A 27,015-nucleotide genomic window follows, 5' to 3' on the forward strand; every position below is an offset into this window, starting at 1 on the left:
ACCTTGAAAGACTTAAATGCAATCAGGTTTTCCTAAGGCCTCAAGAGGGCACTGCCACTTTTTAAATACACACTTAAGTGTGCACATCTCAGATGACTCTCAATACATGCTCTGTTATTATTATATTTTTAAACATATACTTACCTAAAGTCCATGCAAAATAATACTTGGGTCTGGCAGCCATAAGAGACACATACAGGTAGAAAAACCTTACAGGCCATGATGCTGTAGCTCTGAAGTTATCATCAATGTTGTATTCCACAGGCAAAGTTTTTGTAATAGTCATGTGGAAGAGTAAGGACAGTCCACAGATCAAGAGTTTCTGTGCCACAGCTATCTGAAAATTTAAGGGAGATTCTATCAGCTTCATTTTTTTGTTTAGCTTCTGGAAACAAAGGAAAGTTAAAATCTTCCTTCTCTATACAGACATATATATATCTTAATTTTTCAGTAATATGTACACTATATATTACTGAAGCAACACCAGCAACTATAAAATATACACTAGCAACTTTAAAATAGTTTATAAAAAATCTCTTATTTTACAGAGACTTGAGGAATATTGTTATATTGATCAAGATGTGAGCATGGCCAACACAATAAATCTAGTCTGACTACAGTGATTCTCTAAAAGCCCTTTTAATAACCAGAGCACCTTTTGCAAGTCAGGTTTTTTTTTTTTTCTTATTTTCTTGTCAAATTACTGAAGCAATTAAATTGTTAAGACATCATAACACAAAACATATAATCTAGGACAAAGTAAGATTATCACTGCAGAGATTCCAGAACAATGGCAAAACTTCAGTTTCTTTTCAGGACCCTTTAGCATAATGCAGGTGTTCAACTTCTGCCCAACTCAATACATCAATCATCTCTGTTAGATTATCAAAGCATCTAAATTCTAAGCCAACTAAAATACTGAAATTATTTATACATTTCAGCCCAAATTTGAGCCAATCAGTTCTAGATAGACCTGTTTTCCCAATCAGAGTGATCAAGCTGCAATGGTACAAACAATATGCTCACAGATATGTACACATGTGTTGCTCAGATAGGACCTACACAAATTTTCTCAAAACTCAGCTTTGCTATAACCATCACAGTAAAGAGTATCTATCTTCAGTAGAACTTAGAATTCTAAGGTTCTATTATAAAACATACAGAGCAGTATATGCCTGACACTGACTGCTCTAAGTCACTAGTCTGATCCACATCCCAAGGGCAGACACCATGTTTTGTGAAAGACCACAGTAAATACTAAACCAAGCACCAACAAGAGAAGCTTGAGAGCTAATTCACTAAAATGCAATTTTCAAGCTTTTATTTTATGTAATCTCAATATTTAAACATTACAGTTTTAATTTACATCACAATTACACAGATACTAAACTTGACAAAAAAAAACAATCAATCTACTTTTGTTTGAAGCATCAGAACAAAAATATAACCAGAATCTGTCTGTGCTGGTTCCAGTACACCCACCCAAACTTTTAAAGATAACATCCTGCTTCACTGAGAGTTCTGCTCAACATCTAGTTCCAAAATAAAGGACAATTTTTTTCCATGACACAGAATGGGGCAGTAAATGTTCAACTGAAAGTGCACACTTCGGCAAGACATACAGTATCAAAGATTCACCCAGTTGCACAGATGTACCTTTAACCAGGTACAACCTGATTAAAGAATTAGTCTTGGAAAAGCTGTAAAACAGTGAGGGTATTTTTGGATCTTGCACATATTTCACTTGGCTCATCTCAGAAGATATTTCAGAGAGGATCAGGAATCCCAGCGATTTAAAATAAAACATCAGCCAGATAATTCAGGAGGCAACTATTAATGGTTAAAGCTGGTGCTTAATTATTTGTTTGCACTTGCTTTCTAATGAGCTTCATTTTAATACTTTATTCTATTACAAGAGTTCAATGTGAAGAGCATTAATTTTCTAAAAGTGTTCCTTTGTTATTCCAGAACTATTAATAATCTCTCTCTTTGCTACAGCAGAGGGAAAGTTCAGTTGGCTTAACACCTTCAGGATCTTAAATAGAAATGTATGTTCATAAAATCAGTTACTACTGAAACTAATGAATCTTTAATTCTGGTATGTATGCAAATACAAATGCAAAAGTCTGATATTTTTAAGTATCAGAAGGCATCACCCCAAGTTCTGAAGACATTTGCAATGACTGAACTTTAAGGCCTAAGTCATAATTGCAAGTCATGTTCAATATTGTTTCAGAGAAACAATACTTATAAGCTGGTAACAGTAACATGCAAGTTAAAATATAAATATGAATATATAAAATAGGTTCTTTCCATCTGAAGATGACCATAAAGTCTCAAAAAATATTTTGGCCACTTATAATGTTCTCTCTGTTCAAAGACCCGCTTTGTGCCACTACCTGTATTTGCCAATTTTTCTATTAGCAAACAGATGTCACTCACCTGTCTATTCAACACCAAATATGCTTTGTATTTCTCTTAAGGTTCTTAAATAACTTGTGGAGGTGAAAACACCTCTTTTACAAAAGAATATCAGGGTTTCAACAAAATTTATTTTAAGAAAAAATAATGAACTCATACAGTACTCTGCCATAAATTCAACTTTTTTTTTTTTTTTTTTATTGCACTACTTCACTCAATCATTATAAATCCCAGCATGCTGATACCACTTACAGAGATCAGAATCAGGGACAACACTGTCCTTAGAAAACTGTGGTGGAGATAATCTCCCACCTCTACAAAGTCGGGGAGCTGCTGTTTCCAGACTGGTTTAAGCAGTTTCTGAAAGCCAAGCCAAACACAGGCTGCAATGCAAAGCAGAGTCCTGCCCTGCCTCCACTCCTTCCCTGCAGGTTTGGCTCATTTCCCTGCTCCTTAGAGAAGCAAATCAGAAACAAATCAGATGAAAACCTAAATCTTTGGCATTTTGTGGGGGGACATTTGTTGTTTGGAAATTTTTTTGATGGGAAGGTGTGGTGGTATGTTTGGTAGGTTGTGGTGGCTTTTTGTTTGTTTTTTCACGACAAGTTAGTTTCAGACAAATCAAATTATCTGACTCAAAGTACAACACTGTGCAATGACACCAACAAAATAATTGTTCAATTTTTCAATTCCCTATTGAAATGCATTTGGTAAAACATTCATTCACTTCCTATTACTTAATTAACCTTTCTTTGCCAAAGCATAAATGGGAAATCACTGAATTGCACAGTCACATAGGAGGGTTGGTCAATTTTTACAAGGATTAAGTAATTTGAAGTTTCATTTCATTTACCCTTTTAAGTTTTCAACATACCAAAATAACAGTTCTGTTAAGGAATTAAAAGACAGTAAGATGCAGGATAACTTTGACCTTTTGTGAAGAAGCACGAAATACAAATTATTTTACAACAAAAAGGTAAAAAGACCTGTCTCATCCAGTTTTGATGAACAACTGGGCATACCTGTATAAAAATATCAAATATGATCAACACTGGGAAGGGAAGGAGGTACTTAAGCTAGAAGACAATGCCAGGACAAAACTAGATGTGCATAAATTAGATGGGAATATAATTAGGTTGAAAGCTAGGTACCTAATTGGAGAAAGGGATTCAGGAGCAGCTTTCTAATTGAAGAAATAAAGGTGTTTCTTTCTAATTGAAGAAACAGAGTGCTCTGAGCACTCACAGAGCTCAGAAATATTAGAAATAAATGACTGCATAAACATGTATAACATATAAAAATAGATTGAAAAATGTAGAGAGGAATCTTCAAAAATTTTATTTGAATCAACCTGTTCTTAATTTGATAAAGAATCAGTACATAATACATAATATTGAACTGTATTAAAGCACATTATTCTGGAGAGGTTGGTACCTCAGACAAAAACTATATATATTTAAGCAAGAACATTATAACCTGTAGGAAGATTCTGCATAATAAGCAAGAAAGCAGATATCTGCTGACAGGAATCTTGTATTTTAAGGGTAGCCATAATAAAAAGAAACTTACAAAGACAGATATTAATTTCTGAGAGTTGACACCACTTTGAGCACCAACAACTGATAGCTTGCAAAAAGGCACAATAGGAGGGATATAAGAAGTAAATTTTAATACGGTGACTTGATTCATTTAACATGCAATGAACACAGCAAAAGTACTAATCCAAGTTAACATCATGCAGTCAACACACACAGGATAGAGGAGGAGGCTGGCATGAACTACTTCAGTTATGTAATTGTATTTAACAAAAAATGAAACTTACTGTAACTCAGCTCAAGGATTCTTTTTATTTATGACATTAACATTTGCTGATCCCCACTACATTTCAAATTTTTTTGAGTTACCTAAAAATTTATTCTTCTTGAAATAATAACAAATTTAAAGTATTAATTTAAGGTTAATAGTATTTAAACATTCTTCTAGAACAAGACAATGAATATTATAATTGATACAGCAAATGCAGTAAAATTGTGTCATTCATCTTTCTCCAAAAGCACACAATACTCACTGGTGTTATAAAATGCAGCCAGATTTCTCTAACACCAGCTGGGAGATGAAGTATCAGGAGCATAAACAGCTTCTCTTTCTTTTTATGTCAAAAGCTAATGCAGCATAAATTGCAAACGTTTCAAGCATCTTAAGAGCAAATAATTTTAAGGAAAACCACTTACCTGAAAGAAGAAGCCATCATAGGTTTATATTTATTTCTATTGACCTTGTCCACATTACTAGCAAGATTATGTGGTAAAAAGCCAGGAAGTCCTATCAGGCAATCAGTGGATGTGTGTCCAGAAGTACTGATACAGGTACTTCAAGGCAGGTTTGGTTTACTTCCATTTATTTGCAATAGTTTTACTACATAACACTTTTCTGCAGAAATAGCATTTTAGTACACAAGATTTTATTGGGACAAAGCAATGTTTAGAAACAAAAGTGCCTACAACTTTGTAGATACAACACATCAAAGCAGAGCATGGGCCATGTGATGCTGCTTTACACAAGGAATTCTCCGTGTCTTTCACTCTTCCTACCTTGTTACACAGCTCACTTGTATGAGCTCACATGCTCTGTCAATTTGTGGAGCACATTCAAGTGTTATCCTCCAGCCAGGAGTTTAGATTCCAGTTGTGCAAGTTACTATGTTCATACAAGATGGGTAGAATGAAATCTTGCAAGGACTCCTTACCCACTTTCCAAGGATGGAAGTGGTTGGAGATGCCCCAACCGATTGGGAGGCACTCCCTGTTGGCCCAGCTGTGGGGCCGTAACCTCTGGATGGTAGGACAAGACAAGCAGCATCATGTGGGAATGCCTCCATCTGCTCCAGCAACAGCTGATCTCACAAGATAAGCAGAACAGGGGCAACTGGTGCTGGAATTTGCAAAAGACATCCATGAGAAGTGTTCTAACTGACCCCATGATAATCCCACCTCTTACGTGAGATAAGAATTATCTTAGGTACATGTAAATTTAAATGCCTGATATATTACTGTTTAAGACAATAAAAGTGAAAAAATAATATTCTATACTCTGGGCATCAACTTAATTGGACCAAATTTTAAAAGTAACAAGTTTTGTGAGATTTTGATTTAAATTCAGGTCATACAATCTCTCCTGTAAAGCATGATCAACTGGAGTATCTTCTCAATGTATTTAGTCTCTTCTCCAATTACAGATCAAAGGAAAAAAAATACTTAAGTGTCTTGGAATATCGTTCACAGTGTTACGGCTAGTACATCTTTTACTACACCTTCAGATCAAAATCCATCTTTAATACCTCTCTACATGACTGCAAGCATGAAAAATGAAACTCATTCTATGACTTTTTCAATTTGTTACATATTGACTGGGTTTTTATGCACAATACATGCTTTCAAGTGAACGTGCATGAACAGTTTTCATTTAAAGATGGCTTTTTACCATATAAGCTTGTTAGGAAGCTCCAAATTAATCTGCTTTTATCCACAAGATCCAGACTGGAAACCATGGAGAAAACCTGCCTTTAAAAAATAAGCATACAACTTTTTGAACAGGGAACTATTCCGTTGATGAATGAACTCCAGATTCAGCTCAGCAGCTACGCCTGTAAATGAAGAGTGCAAACCAAGCTTTCCATGCAATGATTCCATAAGCATCAGCTCTGCAAGAGTCATACATCTTACATTTGGGGAAGGATCCGTTTGTTCATACTTTGTATCTTCCTTCCCATTTGCTTCAGACTGTTGCAGTTGGTATGATCTGCCTTCAATGAAAGTAATATAGTCTTTGTAAGAGCATAACGGGCCTGCCAGGATACCCATGAAATTACAGTTGTAACTTAAATACTCCAGTAGACTTGGCATGCGTCTGTAATTCAAAGACAAGCAACTCGTGAGATGGATTGTGCAGTCCTTCAGGATTTCCACAGCAGGAAAAGTCATACTCCATGCTATCACTCACTCTAACTGCAGGAAAAACCACATGGACAAGAGCAGTTTGTCTGTCTTTTGTAATCACAGCTTGAAAAATTCTACACATAGCATTTCTTTCCAATCCATACTGGGTATTTTGAGACAGACCTCCTGAACTCCACTGAATTTCTCCTTGCTCAGTAGAGGTGTTTGATTGAAGCTGAGCCCAAAGAAGGAAAGGGAAGGCTGTTTTCCTGAGTGTTTGTTCAACTGTATTAAGTTCTCTATTTTTGCCTCAACAATTGAATCAATAAACAAAGGTTTGGGTTAACTGGCAATAATTTTTTTTAAAGCAAATGTCTCAACACTCTCTTGCCCAAAACAACATACTAATTTCAAGTGCACTGAATAAAGAAATGAGAAAAAGCAAGTTAAATACTGAAAAACAGAATTTAACTATGTTTCTTCACCAGCTACTTCATATGTGTACTAACAGTTTACTAGTCTCCTATCTGATATGGCATTCATTTGCATAGACTGCATAGAACTTAGAATGTTTTTTCTAAATAATTATAAAATCTACTCCTAGTGATATTTTTCAGAAGAACAGATGTACAAAATAAACTAAAAATATATAAAAACATGAATCTGTTCTACATGATCTTGTAAACTCTGTCTTGAACCTGAGCTGTAGAAACTGCACAGAGCATTAAGAAAACACACAAAACATCCCCAAAACAGAATGTCTGAAAGCCTACCTTACAGCCAAACACCTCTGTGATGGAGTCAAGTCTTCATTTTTCCGAAACATTCCTAGGGAAGAGGACAGGAAAAAGAAAAAATAAAGAAAAGCTAAATCCCCCCACATTTTACTCAGCAGAACAAGCCTCATGCTGCAATGTAATTTCTTAATGCCTCAAGCAATTTCAGAGCTATTATGTCACATAACATTTTTGCTGGAGTTGGATCAAACAATTCTTACTGACAAAATTACAAACTCTCATATCTTCAGTTATATCCAGCAGTGCCTAAACGTGAAATCACGTGGATTTCAGGAAAACATTAAGACAATTTGAAAAAAGTGTTAACAAAACCAATTCTCATACATTAGTCAAGACTTTAAAGGTTTTAAAACACTATTTCCAATTCTGGAAACAAGACAAGCCCAAACATGGTCAATAGTCTCTGCAGTTTTGATGCAACTAGAAAGTTATGGCACACCTCAAGAACAGCTTTGCACTGCAAGTAAAGGTTGTGGCCAAGCTCCAGTGAAGCAGGCATGGCAGTGAAGGGTGCCACAGCATTTTTCCTGAGCACTAACAAGAAGCTCTAACCCCTGCTAGCAGAAGGGGGCAGTCCAAGTCTAAGTTCAGCAGCAAGACTAAATTTACCTTATTGACATATGCGGCTGTTTCTGAAATGTGCTGACCTATCCCTGAAAACTAGTCTTCAAAATCTGTACTCTTATGAAAGGGAAAAGTAAAAAATAAGACTTTCAACATTTTCATTTCTTATGAAATACACTAACTCAGAAGAACAAAAAAAGTAGATCTCCCTCCTTTAGATAGCCCTGGCTAATACCAGCCAGCACTACCTGCCAGAATGACCACTTCAGCTCCTCCTGCAGCCTTCTCTAATAGCTCAGACATTCCCACATGCAGCCATTTCCTGCTGTTCACATTTGCATTTTTTCTTTGCCATTCCAAGTACTAAAAACTTTATCCACATCGCTTCCTAAAGGAAATCAAATTTATGGGATTACACTTCAATTATCTTCCTCCACAGCAGTGCTTAAACCCAACAGCCAATCAAGTTTGACAAAAGAGCAGGGCAATATAAATATGAAATCTTAATGTGCTTTACAAATATAGGAGTTTTATAGAAGACACTCCTCCTCTCATAGAAAGGTTGCCTTCAACTCCACTCCTTGATGCCAGTAAATCCATAGAGGAGAGCCCTTATACTTGATCCAGGGTAAGTTTCAACTGGAGCCAATTTTTTTTTTTTTAGATATCAAAATCAGTCAGTCTTATGACAAAAAAAAGATTGAGGAGCTGAGAGGAAGTAAAAGCTAATTTAATTCTATGACTCATGGAAACACTTGTTATCTGCAAAGAAGGAAATTCTGTTGTCTTAGTGTGACTCCAGTGTGGCCATGATCTACCATACACTTATAACTTCAAAATCACACTAAGTCTTCAACAAAGCTGAGAATACAGAGGGAGTTACCAACTTGCCACCTCCTCTCTTTCAGTATAACCTGGGAAAATGCTTTCCTTGGTCCTGATCCTTCACAGTCAAAAGTTATCTCCATTCACACAATACAACAAGACTCATTCAAGGAAAGAAACTGAAGAACAAATTATCACCCCCTAACTTCATGCAGCACCTTTGATGCCTCAGGTTTTAGCTTTTATATTTTTCAGATTCTGTGCTGCTTTAGTGTGTGGGTCTGGGCTTCATATTAAGGGATGGTAAGCTCTCTTCACAGAGTAGGTGGACAAAACAATTCCTTCTCTAGCTGGGGACCCAAGGACAGCTGATCCAAATCTCAGGCCCAAAAGCATAAACAACAGTGGACTGAAGAGAGAAAAACAAGAAGGATGGGACTTCATAACCTAAAACTGTAATTGGACAATTAGCTCCAAAATGCTAATGGACCAGAACTTATAAAAGTGTGAGCCCCTGTGACCGGTCATGCATTTTGTGACCATTTTGGGTTCACCTGGGGCGTAGCCCTGGCTGGGCTCTTGTGCTGCCCAAGGTGGATCCATTGAGGCCTCCTAATAAATACCTACTTTATTATTTAGCTCCATCTACTCTCTGTTCTAGGTCAGCCTTCAAAATGCATCACCTTCTCTTCCTCATCATTACATTTTCACATCTTCTCCTTGGTTCTGTAGCAAAGACTTTTATGCTGATAAAGGTGCTGAATAAAAAATGTGGAAGAAGCATTTTGAAAGATTCTGTACCCTTAAAGTCCATAATATTACAGTTGTCAGGTAGTGAATCTCTGAATTTAATACAAACAGAAATTTAACACAAAGACACCTATGGATGGATGTAGATCCCACCACATAGCTAGTGAAGTGTCTCATACAGAGCCTCCAGTGTCACAACCCACACAATGCAAACTGACTGGAGCAGGAGCCTCCTTTGCCATTATATTCCATACAAGTCTTTTACCCTGAAGTCAGAAAGAGGAAGGGATCCAAATGAACTTGCATAAAGCCAGATTAGCCATTAAATAAAGGTAATTAGTCAAATGAAATATTTCATATTACAAACGTGTGACGAAAAAGGAGGAAAGAACCTCAAACCTCAAATATGATCTGTGGTTTTGGAGAGGTAGAAGGAAAGAAATGATCTATTTAAAACAGGTTTTAGTTATATACATACATACATATGAAGCCATTTAAGGCCCAAATAACTTTGTGAGCAATGCACTTGCTGTCTAAAACATACTGCACCCAAGTAAGCCTCCATTAATTTTTCATTTCCCTATCTCACAAAGGTTTCCCTCCAGCCAGCAGATTATTTGAGGTCAAGTTAGTGGCTTTCCCTGTTTTGTTGGGGTTTTTTTAAACGCCTCCTCAGTGCCTTGGAGGCCCATTTATCATCTTAGCACAGCATGCAAGAACATGATGATCTCTGTCATACTCCCAAAAGCTTTCAGGAAGCTAGGATTAAGATTTTTTGAATCATAGAAAATAAACATGGAAGAGGTGCTCTTATATTGATGCTTATTCATTATGAGATGAATTAATAAATACACATTGACTACTTCCCAGGGCCATGGGAACAGAGACCTGATAAACCATAGCTGTTCCCAACCTACTACACACTGGAAATGAACTCCCACTTCAGCAGCACACTAGGGAACTGCTAGGGAACTCATGAGGCTTTGTAGCATTCCTTTGGGGATTTAAAAATTGCCTTCTTCTATCCTAAAGCAGGAGACTACCACAACAACTGCAGCTTTTTCTTACTACCAAAGCACACAGCAGAGATTAGAGAAAACAGGTTTTACTGAATATCTGTTAGAGAGGTGAAACAATTTGGTCACTCAGCAGCTGTAACTCCATATTCTCATTGATAAAGCAGGAAATACTCCTATGTTCCTTCCTTGGTAAAAGAATTACATAAATAATCAGTAAAAAAAAATTACCAAGTGGTCTAGATCACGAGGAATTTCTATGTTTACATTCTTTCTCGAGAGCCCATATCCTAACGGCAACAAACCCAACACTCTTAGGCACACACCACTATCCTGCCACACAGACTTTATTATGGGATATTATGACTGCTTCTGAGCTCTCACTACAACAGTGTTTACAAACATATCACCCCAGCTTTGTGGTTAAACATATCCACTTTTATATTTGTATGGAAATCTGGCTGATCAGTAACTAATGATGCTTAGGCACAGGATTATATGTTAATAATAAACATAGATCCTATTGCAGGCTCTGTTGCAAATACAGTAAATTTTGTAGTTCTGAAATGAATCAACAGCTGAGCCCAAATGCTTGTTGCTATTAAAACATTTTAAAATCCAAAGACAGACAATAACAGTTTTAGTTGTTATTACTACACTGGCAGCAACAAAGGCAAATAGGTAGAATGCCCACTGAGTAAAATTGAAAAAAACCTACAAATAAAAGCAAGAAAATTTACAAGTCTTCATATCCAGAGAGCCATACAAGCAAAACAGGCACAAAACTATACTTGAAGACTTAGAAGGGGAAAAATACAATATAATTTCTTTAACCACTACGGACACGTATGATAAAAAAATAATTTGGTAACTGATACTGCAACAATAATCACCATGCTGTCACTATCATAAGAGAGTGTACATTAAAAAAAAAAAAAAAAAAAAAAAGGTAGATGGAGACAGAGCATTAAAAGACACTCCTAACCATAATAAGCAAGCAACAAGTTACAAAATAAAAATCCCAAAACAGCACCACACCATAGCAGTTTCACTGATATAATTAACAGAAATATTAGAAAGCAATGTTTTTTGTTAAACAGCTTCAAAATTTTTGTTCTAATAAAAATAAAATATCTTTTTCTCCCTTAACTCTGTTATTCACCTGAAGTGTTGCATAAATAAATGTAAATCTTGCCATAAAGAATTAATATGGACATCAGCATTTCCAAATTACATAAAAACATTTCTGCCTTTAGAATATATATGTGAGATGCCAGGGGTAATCAGCAAAAATACAAAGGAAACATTAACCCAGACTACTCGTTTTTGGCATTGTTCATTTGAGTAACAAGGAACTGCAAGGTAAGAAATATCAAAGAGTGAAGTTTAAAATGTAGATCAGAATAGATGAAAGGCACATTCCAAATCTCTTCAGGTGTAAGTTTGTGATCCATGCAAACTTCTGTAATGTTTATATTCTACAGCACGCTTAAAGTACCGAATCACAGAATAGGCTGAATTGGAAGGGACCTCCAGGGATCATCAAGTCCAAATTGTATGCAACTTGCATTTAATTTCCCTGCTTAAAAAAAATTCCTCATGGTCAGAGCACATGGGTGTAACAGTTACAAGGGTAGCTGTCATTTGTGTATGGGATTCCATACTAGTTTTCAGCTTGGAATCAAGCATATCCACTTAGCTAGACAGACACTTGAATATGCAGCACGAGTGAGTGGCATTTGTGGCTACATTCAGTTCAATCCAGGACCTTCAAATGAAACCAGCTGAAAAGAACAAACAAATTGGCTGCCATAGAAAGATCAAGTCCAGAAGACTGGCCTTTACCAAAAACCAACCTAGTGACCACTGGAATCTTGAAGTTTACCAGGAAGTTCCAATACAGCAACTTTTTTTTTTCAGCTGGTTTTTTTCATTCACTCCTTGGACATACAGGTAAAAAATGAGGGAAGAAAATAAAGTAATTGGTGATTAATATAGCCAAGCTGATGTTACTAGAGGCTCAGAATGCTATTAATCGCTTAGAATTATTTGCAACATTATCTCTTCTCCTGTAACTATATCTCTAAGTAATTTCCAGTGCAAGCATGTACCTTTGTACAGTGAACAAAAGCCCACTGACAGTAGGGCTTGTTTTCATTAATTTTCCATTAAGTATCCTTTTTACGTTGTCTAAGGTTAAAAAACTTTGCTTTAATGCAATCTTAGTCTCTCCTGCACATATTTTCTTATCATCTCATGACACAAGACTATCAGTTGCTTCTGAATTCACATTAGTCACATCAACTTTTGAAAGTCATGTTCACAACTGCAACTACAACCATCCAACTCAAGGAATCTGCTAAACTGCAGACACAACCAGAGAAATTTTTCCAATATACTGTTAGCTACTCCTCAAGGGCTGACAAAGAATTTAGAGGTCAATGAGGAACAAAATTTCAAGACTTATACTGAAAATTCAGTAGTACCTATAAAGAAATCCAGAAGAAAATACAAATTATCTGAATTAATTTAAGTAGGAAAAAATCTAGTTAGTTAATGATGAAAGTTAAGAATAGAGCTGTCTAAATGAAACATTTGTCTCAAGATTGCCAGGAACACTCACATGCTTGTTCCATACCACCACTCCACTATTTGTGCATGATGTCAGCAAATTCAGAATAGCTCTTTCCCCTAGCAAATTAATAGTAAGAGGAAGCATTCTTCATGTTTAATACTAGAACTATTACTTCCTTATAATAACCTGTTTCCACTAACATGTGTACTCTGTATTTCAGTTGATTACAGCTTGCAAAATTACTACTTCTGAATATATTTTCTCTGGAAGGTAAACATCAATGTCTTTGACCAGCTAGATAAGCCCAGCATTATTTATTTTCATTCATACAAAAATACTTTAAAAAGGTCTTTTCCCAACTTTTCATATTCTTGAAAGTTTTTGCCCACAGGCTTCTCTAGACAGTGCCACTTAACAAGAACAGACAAAAAAATGAAGCACCAACAGCACTAAAGCTAGGATGCATATGAGACAGAAACACATTAAACTTCATGCACAATGTTAATATGCAATTTCAGAACAGCAGGTGTCTTGATCCAAGTATCTGGAGCTACACTCCCAAATCTTCAACTGACATCTGTAGCTCCAAGTGATTCAAGCTAATTGGACAGATTTATTAGATGACATTTTCAAACTTTTAAATGAAAATTGCTCCTTTGAATTTCGAGGTAACTAAAAGCCTAGCTATCCTACCCATGAAAGCCAACATTAGGATTCACTGTCACAACTAGGGCCCACTTATCTGATGGATACAGCTGACAGGAGAAAAAACAAACATAATTAGATCATCTCCCTGTTCACAGCAATCTGGTAGCTGTGAATGTAATTATGACACTAAACAAAATGAAACCCACAAAGGTTTTATAAAAATCAGCATAAATGGCACAAACTAGGGAAGCGCTCAAGAATTAGCATTTTAAAACAAAAGGTGCTCAACAACTGAAATTACATGTGCTTTTTCTATCCATCTGTCAGCAACAGAAGTCTCTGAATCTGGAAGTTCTTTAGTTAACTCTCAAAATCAATACCCCAGCCCAAAAGAATATCATTGCTCTTTAGATACTGACTCCAGAAGTGTCATTTGTCTTCTGATAACTTCTGTCTTCTGCACAGTGTCACCGTTTTTAGAGCTTCTGTAGTCTGAGCAACATTTCTCAGAACTTTCATTAATAAGCATCAATGAAACAATTAGACACAGAAATTTATTTTGCCCTGAAACACAAAACGGGTCTAAAGTAATTCGCTGACTCATGATGAACTTTGGTAAAATTTATTTTGTATGGAAAATTAAACACAGTAAAGAAATCTTACCATCATGAATCTCAAATGCCAAACTAGTGATCTTCTGTGTAATTATCATCATTGGACTGTCATGAAAAAAAGGAAGAAAAAACAATTTAGATACAAATTCAGGATTTTCTTTCACTTATAAATACCATGGGAAATTTATATTAGGAGTCAAGGTTAACTACTCGAAGCTGGAACATCTTCAATGCAAGAACAAAGTGTTTAGTTTATTCACTCAAACCATTGCAGAGTTTTCAATGCAATTAGAAGAATTTAAGCCTTAAAATGCAGTATTTGATAACACATGTCTTTTATTGCTGCATTAGGTTCTACAAATACAGTTGAAGTGTTTCACAACTATTTTCTACTAACATAGTTTATTTTTTTTTACAGGGAGAAGAGTAAAGAAGAAAGGACAGAGCTATTATATTCATTGTAAGATACAGCAGCAATAAGCAAAGGACAAGAAAATTACAGCAAAGTTGAATATTAAAATAAATTATTTAGCTATGCAGATCACTTCCATGGTTTCTACTAACACTTGATCCTATCTTTGATTTTTCCATTGAGAATTATTATTTGCTCCAAATAAACATACCTGGCAAAACAAAAACTTAGCATAATTATGCTGGCTCAAACAGAGTTCACTTTGTTCTCAATTTGGCACACTTGAGTGAATCTTAAACTGTCCAAGAAATATTCTACCCTGGCTAGCCAGGTCAGTTTTGTACTGAGAAATTATACCATTTTCATACTGTCTAAGAGCTTTTGCCTGATGTGAATCTCAACATTACGAACCCCCTCCCTGGGGTAGGGAAGCAATGGGGAATGCATAAAGTAAACTACTAAAATTTAGAAATTTAATTTTTAAATCAGATCTCAAAAAACACATCAGGGGTTGAATTTACCTACAAGTATCTAAGCTGGAGACAAAAAAAAACACAAACCAAAAAACAAAAAAACAACCACCAAATTAAAAAAACCCAACAAACAAAATACCCTCACAATGAAATAATAATGCTGTACAATGGGCACTTAGTTTTGTTCACGTCTTGAGTGCACTTGGCATTTTTATAACATATTAAGTTGGCACAGAAACACAAATCCAAAAGCCATCAAGTCCTCCTTCATTAACAAGGCAGTATTTTGCCATATGGTTCAGTCCATCAAATTGATTTTCTTTTTAGGTAATGGTTAAAATGGTCTCAAAGCACACAATTATTTCCAGTCCCCAACATGCAGTCAGGGGAAAAAAATTTCTGTGGTACTACCAGTGCCCCAAAATCCTGATATCAAGACTAGAGTGACACGCAAGGGTCATAAAGGAAGAAGAGCAAACAGGAACGGATAGTCTGGTAAATCCTTCATATCTTTTTCTAACATTTAATCTGGAGGCCTGGTGCTGGCAGAAATCCCCAGCTGCCTCTAAACATAATGGTTTTCCTTCTGTAAGCAGACATGTGACAGCATGGGTCCTGCCTGGTGGAAGGATGGAGTCCAGGAGGAACTCAGTCAGCCCTTACATTAATTCCAGCTGATAAATCTGTCATTGTTATCATAGCAGACCCTGGTACTCTATTTTTTTTTTTTTTCTCCTGAAGTGGCTATTCCAGTATCATCAAAATTTGGCTGAGGAGCAAAAATCAGAGACTAAAAGAAGAAGAGTCCTTCCTGGCACAGTGAGGCTGTGAAGCAGGATTTTAACAACCCCTTTTAGGTGCTGGCAGAAAGGCAAAGGAGGCAGCTGGGATCTGTTAGTACTGCAGCCAGGACCACACAGCTTTGCACAAGCAATTGCATCTCCAGCATGAGGTGTCCCCAGCTTTCTCCACTGTCAGTGCACTGAGACCTTCCTTCAAATTTTGAGCAGATTTTCTCAGCTTGGGCACCTCAGACAAGCACTGCATGCTAGGAGAAATATCTAGGTAAACACACATTAAAGCTCTTTTGGGGCTAACCACTATACAAATCCATGCCAACATCTTTTGAAGAAGTTGCTCATACTAGAGCTCAGCAGCTAGTTAGGCAACTTCAGGGATTTTTTTTTTTTGAGCTTACTCTCTTTTCCCAGAACCAGAGAAAGTTTTTTTTCTCTGCCTGTTTTGGAAGTAATCTCTGTCTCATGTCAAGGGAGCACATGCAGTATATGCCAGAGATTTAATGTGATATGCATACATCAAGCTCCGAAATTGGTGTATGAAAGGGTGGTTTAAATCTGCCATCTCAAACATACAATCAGACAGCTGGATCAGTTCAGTCCAGAGCACAGAGCTCATAAATCATGGAATGGTTTGGGTTGGAAGGGACCTTGAAAATCATCTACCTCCATCATCCCTGCCCTGAGCCAACACCTTCAATTAGATCAGGTTGCTCCATCCAACCTGGCCTTGAACTTCTCCAGGGATGGAATGTGGGAATCTTTGGATGTGTTTAGACCTAACAGAAATCTCTGAGCTACCACCAAACCATCAGAGCCACATCTGAAAGCAATGGGACATCTGAAAGTCCCATCTGAGCGATGGTGTGCTCAAGCACTACTAATTATTTTGAGAATGAGAACAATAAAGTGCAATTACAGAGTCAGTTTAGAACTTTGATCACTGCTAGGGTTGTACACTTGGGCCCTACAGTGAACTGGAAGGGATAGCATCTGGATTACAGTTTCACAAATAATAGTGAAATTAAATTCAACATCAGTAAATCTAGTGCATTTATGCATGTGACTGTGTTGCAAGCTCTCATTCTGGCCAGTGCAGATGTAGTCCAGAGTCAGGGGCATCTGACAAGTGACCCAGTTCACGCTCAGGTAGACAATGGTGGGTCAGCTGAAATGCCCTCCAGCCTCTACTGTCCACATCGATCACATCTCTGCTGACTACAACTGGAACTTGGATATCTGGCTTGAAGGCAGACACTTGGATGCAAGACAAATGTAGAAAGATGTTTCAGAAGGTAAGAAGATAAAGATGACAGAAAATATGAACTCAACCATAAGAGCTTTTGGCTTCAGCCTACAAGTTAATTTTCTGGACTACGTGCCTGTTACCAATAAAGACTGAAAAGTAACAAGGCTATCAAGTACAATTCTATCACAGGCTATGCTAAACTACAAAGACCACTGCCATTCACAGTATCCCTGGAAAGTACCTAATGCATTATTTTAAGCAGAATACCAAATACTCCTCATCTCTTTTCCCCCTTGCCCCCAGAATATACACTCTCCTTTAAATCAACAAAAACACGATCACAGTAGCAAACTTGTTTGTACTTCACTCCTTTGTGTCTGCAGCAGAAAGAAGAATTGCCAATATGGTTTATTTTTATTTTGCCCATTTAATTCTGTTTTGCTCCTATACAGTTCAAGTCAAATATACGTAGAAGTTCAAGATAAAATATGAGGGCACACAGAAACAAAACTTTCTGTTTCCAAGGTCTCTGTGACTACCTCAACATCCAGGTGCCTGTCTCCTTAGCTTTCTCCTTCTGGAACATCTAACATAAAATGAAAAAAGAAAGTAGCTAAAAGCTAAATTCCATAAAATGTTCAGATTTTCCTCAAAAAGTGCTATCAGACTGTGCCAGGCAAGTAAGTACACCAGACACAATTCAAGGTTCATCATGCTGTCAAGGATGGTAGCAGACACTTTAATGGAAAAATCAAAGAGGAAAAAAATCCTATAGCTACCAAATCCTTTGTGCCATTCAGTCAGGGACAAGAGGCAATAGATAACACGTTGGTGGTTCTAACAAGAACAATTGTTCACAAAAATTATCAGTTTGTATGATTAAAGCATAGTTACTTACATATTCGCATGTGTGCCAATATACATACACATGCTCAGATTTCTCCCAGTTTTAAAGGTTGACATTATTAATTTGGGGGTGGAGTGGGGGGGGTGAGGGGGGGAAGCAACCAATAAAAAAATCTCCCACAACAACAGACACAGTATCACTTAGGAGGAAAAGACAGGAAGATTATTTTTCTCCTTACCCAGAAAAATCAGCAGAATACTGTCCATAATCAAAGATATAGACCCTAGTAATTTGGCACACAGTGAGGTATCCTAAAGCGAAAACAAAGCAATACCTGGAAAGACAATGGGGGGAAAAAATTTCAATTAAAAATCAAACATTTCTCCACTGAATAAAGTACCTTTTCAATAGAGTTTGGTCTTCAATTATTTCTACAAAATATTACATAATAGGAATCTGTAATTACACTTTTATTCTGCCTGAGGTTTTTTTGGTAATGCTTATTCTATGCAAGCACATACTTTTTATTTGAACGTGTGCAGTATGACCATATAAATTCTATTGTCAGTAGCCAAAATATTTATTCACATAAATAAAGCCTAGAATCTATAACTGTAAGTGCCACTGTAAAAACTGGAAGTCCTATAAAGAAAACATTAATCTGTTAAGGTTGTTGGTTTTGTTTTGTAGTTCAGAGTTAATTTTTGTCTGTATGAGCACAGAAGTTTGGAAAATGATACATCAAATAATTTCCATTGCATATACTGCTATGCATTCAAAATTCAGTACCACAAATCGTATTGCTGCTGTTTTCAAAGGAACTGGAAAAGGCAAGTAATTTTCAAATGCACATATTAAAACATAGCTGAGTGAAAAATGAACAGGACACCTTTTGTCTTCTATTAAGCTGATCCTGAGCAAAGATAAGAAAAAACACATATACAAACTACCTTATGAAAGTGTTACATGCATGATAAAATTAGTTTTACATACCATTTTCTCTACAACGCACTAGTGAGAAATGATTTGCCAACACACTTCACAAAACCTGCCAGATGTTCTTTGAAGTCCAAAAGGACAGTGAATGTCAGCAGGATCTTAATTAATCCTTTAGGAGTTTAATGTATGAACTGTACAGTCTTTATTTCATGTTCACAAGACTGATGTGCAATCCCTGCAGCACACTGTATAATGCATCCAAAATCCAGTTAGAATGAAAATATTCATTCAACAAACTGAAAATCACAGCCAAGATTTGATTTAGGTGAACTAGTGAGGGACACTGCAAGACAACTTTGGAACATGACTTTCTTTTCCAGATAAATATTTTGCAAAAAAAAAGTTAAGAAAATCTAAGGTTTTAGAAATTATTCTTCAATCTGACACTTGCAGTTTAACCTTTAACTGAAAAATGTGCTATATATAAACAATTTAATATTTTAAAGCATCCAACTTTGAAATTACAGATTACCTTATAACCATTAAATTACACATGTTTTGGTGAAAAAAAAAATTGTAGAGGGTCTGTTTTAGCCACAGTTTATTTTCTGTTTTCATTAACATTCATAATTCAGAAACAGTATTATACTGGGTGACTAACTGGTACAAAAGTGCTTATACTAAGAATACGCTGGCACAGGTTGCCCAGAGAGGTGAATGCCCCATCCCTGGAAACATTCAAGGTCAGGTTGAACAGGGCTCTGAACAACCTGATCTAATTGAAGATGTTCCTTGCAAGGTGGACTAGATGTCCTTAAAAATTCAATTCAAACTAATCCACAATTCTACGAAATAAATAATAGTCATCATGACCAACATGGTAGGGGTCTCTCACAACATTCAGTTAATACCCACACTGAAGTTAAAGTACAGAAATGGAAGAAGGAAAAACAAAACACCTTAAACTTCTTAATTTGATTTGAAATTTCAGTCTAAAACAAAAGCTGTCTTCTGACAGAGCAGTGAAATTTGCTGCTGTTGCACTCACCAAACACAATGAATCTTAACTATCTTCCAGCTATGTCAGTCACAGTTGCAAGTTACACACAGATTGGAAGACTGCAATTTTTTAATTGATGAGTAAAACACAGGAACTTGCAACCCATACAATGCTTTTCAACTTCCAACTGCATCTCTGCACATTAGTCATGGCACATCACGTCCCTTGCTCATGAGAAATGTCATCTCACCAGGCAAAGTGCAGCAATATGTTCTCCCCTAAAGAAACTTAAAAGGTTTATGACAGCTTGCATCATTCCTGTTGTTTCTTCTGCAAGTTTGTAGTGAAACTTGCTGATCATCCTAGCTCTCATGTAAATCCATCTTTAGTTAAAAAAAATCAGATAAGATCTGAAAATGTTTTGAGAACTTTCTAGAGTACCCTTACTACATGTTTCTTGCTCTCTTCAATGATTCATTCATCAACCTTTAGATAAGAAAATTGAGTGAAGTTTTCCAGAGCTCAACCACATCAAGTTTTACCCATCTAGACAACTAATGACAAGCTTCACAAAAATGCAACAGTTCTACCCAAGTTTCTCCACCAGTAGAAAAGCAATTGGTCTTAAAAGTCAATATTACTCTATACTTGCTTCTCACCATATAAAAAGTTCTTGGGAGCAGAAAGATTAAAGTATGTCACACTGAACATAAACAGCTACAAGCAAGTCACAACATGGTTATTATTACAAGCAACTTTTATACAAACTGACCTGCAATGAACACTGTATTATGTAACAGAAAGACAGAAAAACATTCATTTAAAATACATCTGAGAGTAATTCTCAGGATCTTTATCTTACTTTATCTATCAACAGATACACCAAATTCAGACACATCTGGGAGACACCGTAGCATGTACCAGAAAGCAGAACACAGTGATATGTTCCTGATTAGAAGTTTAAAAAAAAGAAAGAAATTAAGCAAACAATATTGGATAACCTATTACATAGAAGAGCTTTTCTTGTATAAGTATTTAATATAATATTTCAATTCCTTACCATTTTGAACATCTCAGAACACTAGAAACAGTATGCAATATGTTCTACCCATAAAATTTTATCTTTCCTTTAAAAATAAATATATCAAGTAAACTACTCAATGCTTTTTAAAAGTATATTCTAATGTATTATAAATGAAGTACCTTAAAACACACACATAAATATTACAATATATAGAAAATACTAAGTAAGCAGCCTCTTTACTTCTTTACAGAATGTGTTCATCATGAGAACATCTGTTTAATTCTATTTTTAAAAAAGAGGCAAATTAATCTCTTATTGGCAAATAAAATACATTGTCCTATTCACTATTTTTGTCTAGTCATTTTTTGACAACTAACATTAAACAACATACATATCAGGAACTTCTACCTGCATGTATACATATAAAACCAAACGGCATAATTCTATCTATATGTGAGCATATATATATATATACACCCACACAGAGATATACAGGGTTTGGTTCCTTCTCATTACATGAACTTTGCTCTAGTCTCCAAACATCTTGATGGAATTTGATATGCACTTTCTATTACACTTTCCACTGCTAGCATTCTTTCAGAATGACTCCTGAAACACCATTTCTGCTAAGGCAGAAAACTACAATCTCATCCCTGTACCCCTCTTTTTTATTGTCCTCACAAGTTTAGCACAGCCAACACAACATTCACACCAGCATTGCTCATTTCAGTACAAAGTGGTTGGATTTTGTTTGAACAATTCCTTTTTTTTTTTTTTCCTACAGGCAAAGCATTTTTATCCAGTGTCACCTTACAATTTTACTCCACATGACACAGCATCGTGGTTTAACTCCAGCTGGCAGCCACTCCCTCACTGTTTCCACCATACACCCACCACCCACAGGGAAAGGAAGAAGTAGAAAGAAAAGGTGAACCTCATGGGTTCAGATAAGCACAATTTATTAAGTGCAACTAGATATCATAGTAATAAATATGCTAATACTGATAATAATAATTGAAATTACAAGGAGAGGAAGAACAAGTAACAGACCCCAAAAGAAAAGTGATGCACAGTACAATTGCTCACCATTTGCTTACTGAGGAGCAGATCAGACCCCTTCCAGGTAACTCCCCCCAGTTTATACACTGACCATGTCACTCTATGGTATGGAATAACCCTTTAGCCAGCTCAGGTCAGCTGTCCTGGACATGCTTCCTCACAGCTTCTTGTGCACCTCCTCACTGGCACAGCATGGCAAACTGACATGCATCTGACTTATAGTAAGCATTACCTAGCCACAACCAAAATGTCAGTGTGTTATCAACACTATTCTCATACTAAAACCCAAGCAATGCACCAGCTACTAGGAAGAAAATAACCTTGTCCAGTCAAAAGGGGGACATACAGCAGCCACCCTGCCCAGCACATCCTGTGTAACAGGAGGACATAAAGGCTCAGACAAAGAAAGTGCCCATCTAGCCCAGGATCCAGAACTGTGTCCTCTCCACAGCAGGAGCTCACAGATGCCCAGGAATGCAGATGAGAAGAACAGTCACAGAAGCTGCTTCCCAGTGCTCTCCCACACTCAAACCATCAGCATAAACCCAGATTCAAACACATTATCCACATGTTTAATAACACTCAGCATACTACACCTCTATCAACTTCTGGCTCCAAAGCACACCCTCATCTTTACCACCCTCTGTTGTTCCAAATACACTTGAGAAAGAGAGAAAGAGCTGTTAGTCTCAACATCTTCAGCATCACCATACATAAATTTGGTAGAATTGAATGACCCAGCAGAACCCACTTATATAAAGCTTCCACATATTTAAGAATATAAAGATTACATATGTGCTTTAAAGGTAGAAACCCCATCTTTTACCTGTGTTCCTCAGAAATTTTGGGTTGCTAGTCAAGAAGGAACATCCACAAGTTAATTCTAGAGCTTTGTATCTACCTGCTGAAGAGCAAGCTGAGCAGCACACAGATCCAGGCTAACAATCAGCCAGTGTATGTTATGTTTTTGCACAACAAGGCACGGGAGTTGCATTTTCATTTTACACTTTTGGGAGACTCAGCATCTTAGTTATAAAATGTACATTCCTACCATACCTATCTCTGTTTGCACAAAATGCAGCAAAAATAGAACTGTGACCTTGACAAAGGCAGGCTTTGAAAGATGTCATAACAGCTTCTGTTATTTTAGGCTTTTCTCATGCAGTAGGACAACAGCACAATATGCTATTTTTCTGGAAGAAAGTTAAATAAACCAATCAACACAGGGTGCTTTTTTACCAGTTAGTTGGCACATTCCACAGATTTAGCCTTGAAATAAAGGCCTCATGTCCAGTCAAGATCTACTTCTTCCACTATGTTAGGAAAAAGTATTTTTTCTTTAAATGTGTAATTATTCAATTTCAAAAGGCATACCTAGACACCATGTAAAATTATACTGCATTGATTTTTAGAAAAGGTGACAGAATAGCCTCTGAGTTTTCCCAAGCGCTGTGCTGAAAGCTGCTGCATGGGTTTGTTTATTTGTTTTCCTGCAGATTATGTCAAATAAAAAAAAAAAAAAATTAAGTTCTTGCCTCTAGGAATTCTTATTAAAATCCAGCTATATTATTTTTTTAATTCTAATGATCATAATCAGTTTGCATTGTTCACACAGAGAAATTCAACTCTGTGCAGTTAGAACATACAATTATAAAACTTCAAAGGGAAAAATGCACATCAAAAAAAAGTCCAAAGTGTCAAAGCTAAACATCTAATTCTGCAATCATCCAGCACAAGCCAACAGAAATACCGATTAGAATTAGCTTAGTTTTGACTATATGAGAGCTGCAAGGTAAGCTACTCTGCCCAATCTGCTTTTTTTACACCAAAAAGAGCTGCCTATTTACAATTTTTTTATGTATGCATTATTGACATACATAATTGGTATTTCTTAGGAAATTGATCCATTTTATGATGTAAACAATAACAGCCTCAGAATGTGTGCGCCTCTAAAATACAAGCAATATTAATCCTTCTGCCCGCTCAGAAGCTTCTGATTCACACACTAATCTGTCCCTTCTGATTACTTCAAGTGGAGAGCCAAGATGCATTGAAATAAGCAACAAACAAAATGACAAAATCAGGCTGTCTATGAGCCCACTTCCAGAGAAGGAAGCATTCATACCATCATGCTTTGGTAATAAGCAATCTATCACGTTACACCCATGAGCAACCCTCAGATGAAGATTTTTGGTCTGACAGCCATTTTAAAGCAAATTTAACAAGTGGACAGAGTTCTCCAGCATTCTGACACAACCCAGGGCAGGAGGGCTGCACCAGCCTCCAGCAGCCTGGCCTGACCTGCCTGTCTGGCAGTGCCCACAGCCTGCAGCCCAAGGGCCCAGGTCTGGTTCAGCCATAGGGAAAACACCACCCAGGCCCCTCGGTGTCCTGCAAACAAACAGAAACACAAAGCTGGGTACATGAGGATTCAATAGCCCAATTGTCCCAGAACCATTTGTGGTGGCTTGACTGATTATTTACTACAGATCCACTGCTGACATTATCACTTGACTAATGTATTTTGATGTTTTGCTACATAATGGCAACATAATGGTTTGCTAAAGTAAATCTTTACCAAGCTAAATTAAATGATCATTCCACTTATAGCTACAGGCCATATTCCACATGCAACATGACAAATGCAACACAGATATTCTTGTCAAAAATGCATGCAAAAACATTTCAGATCTTCCACATGCTTCCTCATGTTACATTCTCTTGCTTTCCAACCTCTCCCTCTGTTCCCTTCAATTCTGGAACATCTCAAGGAGACCAGCTTCAGACTCTCAAAAATGAGAGAAACATCATCTAAAACAGAAGACAGGCAGGAGGGAGGGTGCTTTCATGACTTCCCTGGAATGGAAGAAACATATTGTGTGATTCATTCTTCCTGTAAGAGTCCAAAGGGAACACAGAACTAGGAAAGGTGGGAATAAAAAAGATATTTGATCCCCTAGAAAACTCAAAGCTGAGAGCTGAAGTTGACTATGTCCACAATTTAATGTTAAACTGAGAGGAAACATGAGGGGTCACCTAAGTTCTCTCTCACTTGAAAAACCATATTGTGTCATATCAACCCTGATTTCTGCAATCACTTGAAAGTATAACAGTAACCAATGCAGATAAGAGCACCAAGTCTGACCTTTGCATTTCAAAAAGTTGACAATAGCATAGAGCACTCAAAAACACGAAGAAGAAAGCCTAACACCTTCACAACAGGCAGAACTCCACGATGCTGGAATCTGCCTCACAAAACCCTGATGAAGGAAGTAGAATCTTGAGATCTTCTGACAAAAATGAGTACTCATAACTCAGAAAACAAATAGCTGACATGCTGGTCCTGTGAATTTTCATCTGTTCACTTATTTTTCTACATAATATTTGCCTAGCTTTAGAATGTTTCAGCATCACAGCATGGAAGTAATTTTATGCTTCCTCTTTCTTCTATGTGATACATAAGTAATTTTTCTGCAAACATCAGAACTGCACCCAGTATTGTTAATTTTGCAAACTAGCAGAAATTCATAGACTGCAGAGTAAGAAAACAGTCTCCTATTAGGAATGTGGTAGCAACAGAACTTCTGAGTATTTTTAAGGAAATAAAAATGTCATTACAGAACATTGACAATAATGGGACTACGGCAAGTGCTATTTTAAAGAATAGGCCTAACAGTCATAACGGTTTAGGATTGATAAACTAGAACTGCTAAGTACAAAATATTTTGTAATAATTCTATTTCATTGGACCAGTAAGCTTCATACAAGAACTCACAGGTAGATTAACAGAACAAGTTCTATGATGGCAAAACAATAGCAAGGTCAATCATTAAACCCATCACTGCTGTTAACTCGGCACTTGGCCAGTATCATCTTGGATGAAGATAAGAGGGAGCTGTTATTTCCATTCACCCACTCATCACCCTGCTCCAGCTACACACCCCCTTGTGCCCCATGCACATGCCCACATTCTGTGGGGAAGGAGCAGATTCCCAGCTGCCTCAGCCCTCCAATCTCTGCTGCATCCCCACATCTCTGCCTTGAGACACAACAACTGAGGCACAGAACCAGTGTGGCTGCAACACTGCCAGGAGAGAGGCCAGGTTTGCTCAGCCATGAGGTGATGCCAGCTGGAATTTGTGTTCAGCCAGCCAGGAGACATTTTCTGCACATGTTAAGGATGGCAGCAGCTGGGGAACATACGGGATATGATTTGCTGAGAAGGTGGCTGTGCAGCCAGAATCAGTACACAGGGCAGCCAGCAGATTAATAAACAACCCAACTCCCTGCAAGCAGCATGCAAAACAAAAGGCCACAAGAATCAGATTTAGTTACAAAAACCAAGTATTTTAATGATTCCAAGACCAAAGGAAAGCCAGGAGCTTGTGCTAACAACCTAACACAGCTGCATTTTCTTTTAAACCATTTCTCAAAACAAAATGCCCTATAGAGGTATTTTATTAGAGGGCATGATGGTATTTCTATTTCCCACCCTATTTCTTGCTTTGCCTCTAGGAAGGAATCAAACAATTCTTTGTTTTTAGTAGGGTATTGAATCAACTGCAAGCCCCATGGCTGGTCAGACCTGCACCAACACTGCAGCCCTATACCTTGCTGAGCTATTTACACCACCTTGCAATCAGACACGTCTCAAACAGCATAATGCCTGCAACAAACACTTCTAAGACAAATAAAACCATTTCTGAAAAATACAATTTGCTTAAAACATAGCATAAATGAAATGCCTGTTTTTCTCCAATGCTTAACATTCCTCTAACCTGGAAAGACCTATCCCTTCAGATGACTTGTTTCGTTTCTGTCCAATCCCCATCCCCCAGCTAAGTTAAAGCACTGCTACAACGTCCTATCTTCTGCATCCTTTAATCAATGCATGCCGATGTATATACATTCACATGATGCATCAACGTCACCACTGTCACAGTATTTGTCATATGGTCCTGCAGAAACACATGCAGAGACCTAAATCAGCTGTTTCCTGCACTCAGTCAGGAGAAAATCTGTGGGTAGCTCCATTTTCTTTGCTCAATGATGAAGCCTGACATAGGAATA

General features: G+C 37.0%; 1 protein-coding gene across 5 annotated transcripts in view; it reads right to left on the minus strand.

Annotated features, from left to right (window-relative positions):
* Nucleotides 1–27,015, minus strand: part of MBOAT2 (membrane bound O-acyltransferase domain containing 2) — an 83,840-nt gene that overhangs the window by 12,237 nt on the left and 44,588 nt on the right. For 4 of the 5 annotated variants that reach the window (XM_053974493.1, XM_053974489.1, XM_053974491.1 and 1 more), the window contains 5 exons: nt 18,162–18,257; nt 14,195–14,250; nt 7,130–7,184; nt 6,144–6,327; nt 145–337 (listed from right to left, as the gene is read on the minus strand). In XM_053974493.1, coding sequence (XP_053830468.1) covers nt 145–337; nt 6,144–6,327; nt 7,130–7,184; nt 14,195–14,246 — 484 coding nt within the window. In that variant the 5' untranslated portion in view covers nt 14,247–14,250; nt 18,162–18,257. The remainder of the gene's footprint in view (nt 1–144; nt 338–6,143; nt 6,328–7,129; nt 7,185–14,194; nt 14,251–18,161; nt 18,258–27,015) is intronic. The other variant, XM_053974490.1, reaches the window with a different exon arrangement.

Source organism: Vidua macroura, chromosome 3, assembly GCF_024509145.1.
Source record: "Vidua macroura isolate BioBank_ID:100142 chromosome 3, ASM2450914v1, whole genome shotgun sequence".
In the NCBI taxonomy this organism is placed as follows: Eukaryota; Metazoa; Chordata; class Aves; order Passeriformes; family Viduidae; genus Vidua; species Vidua macroura.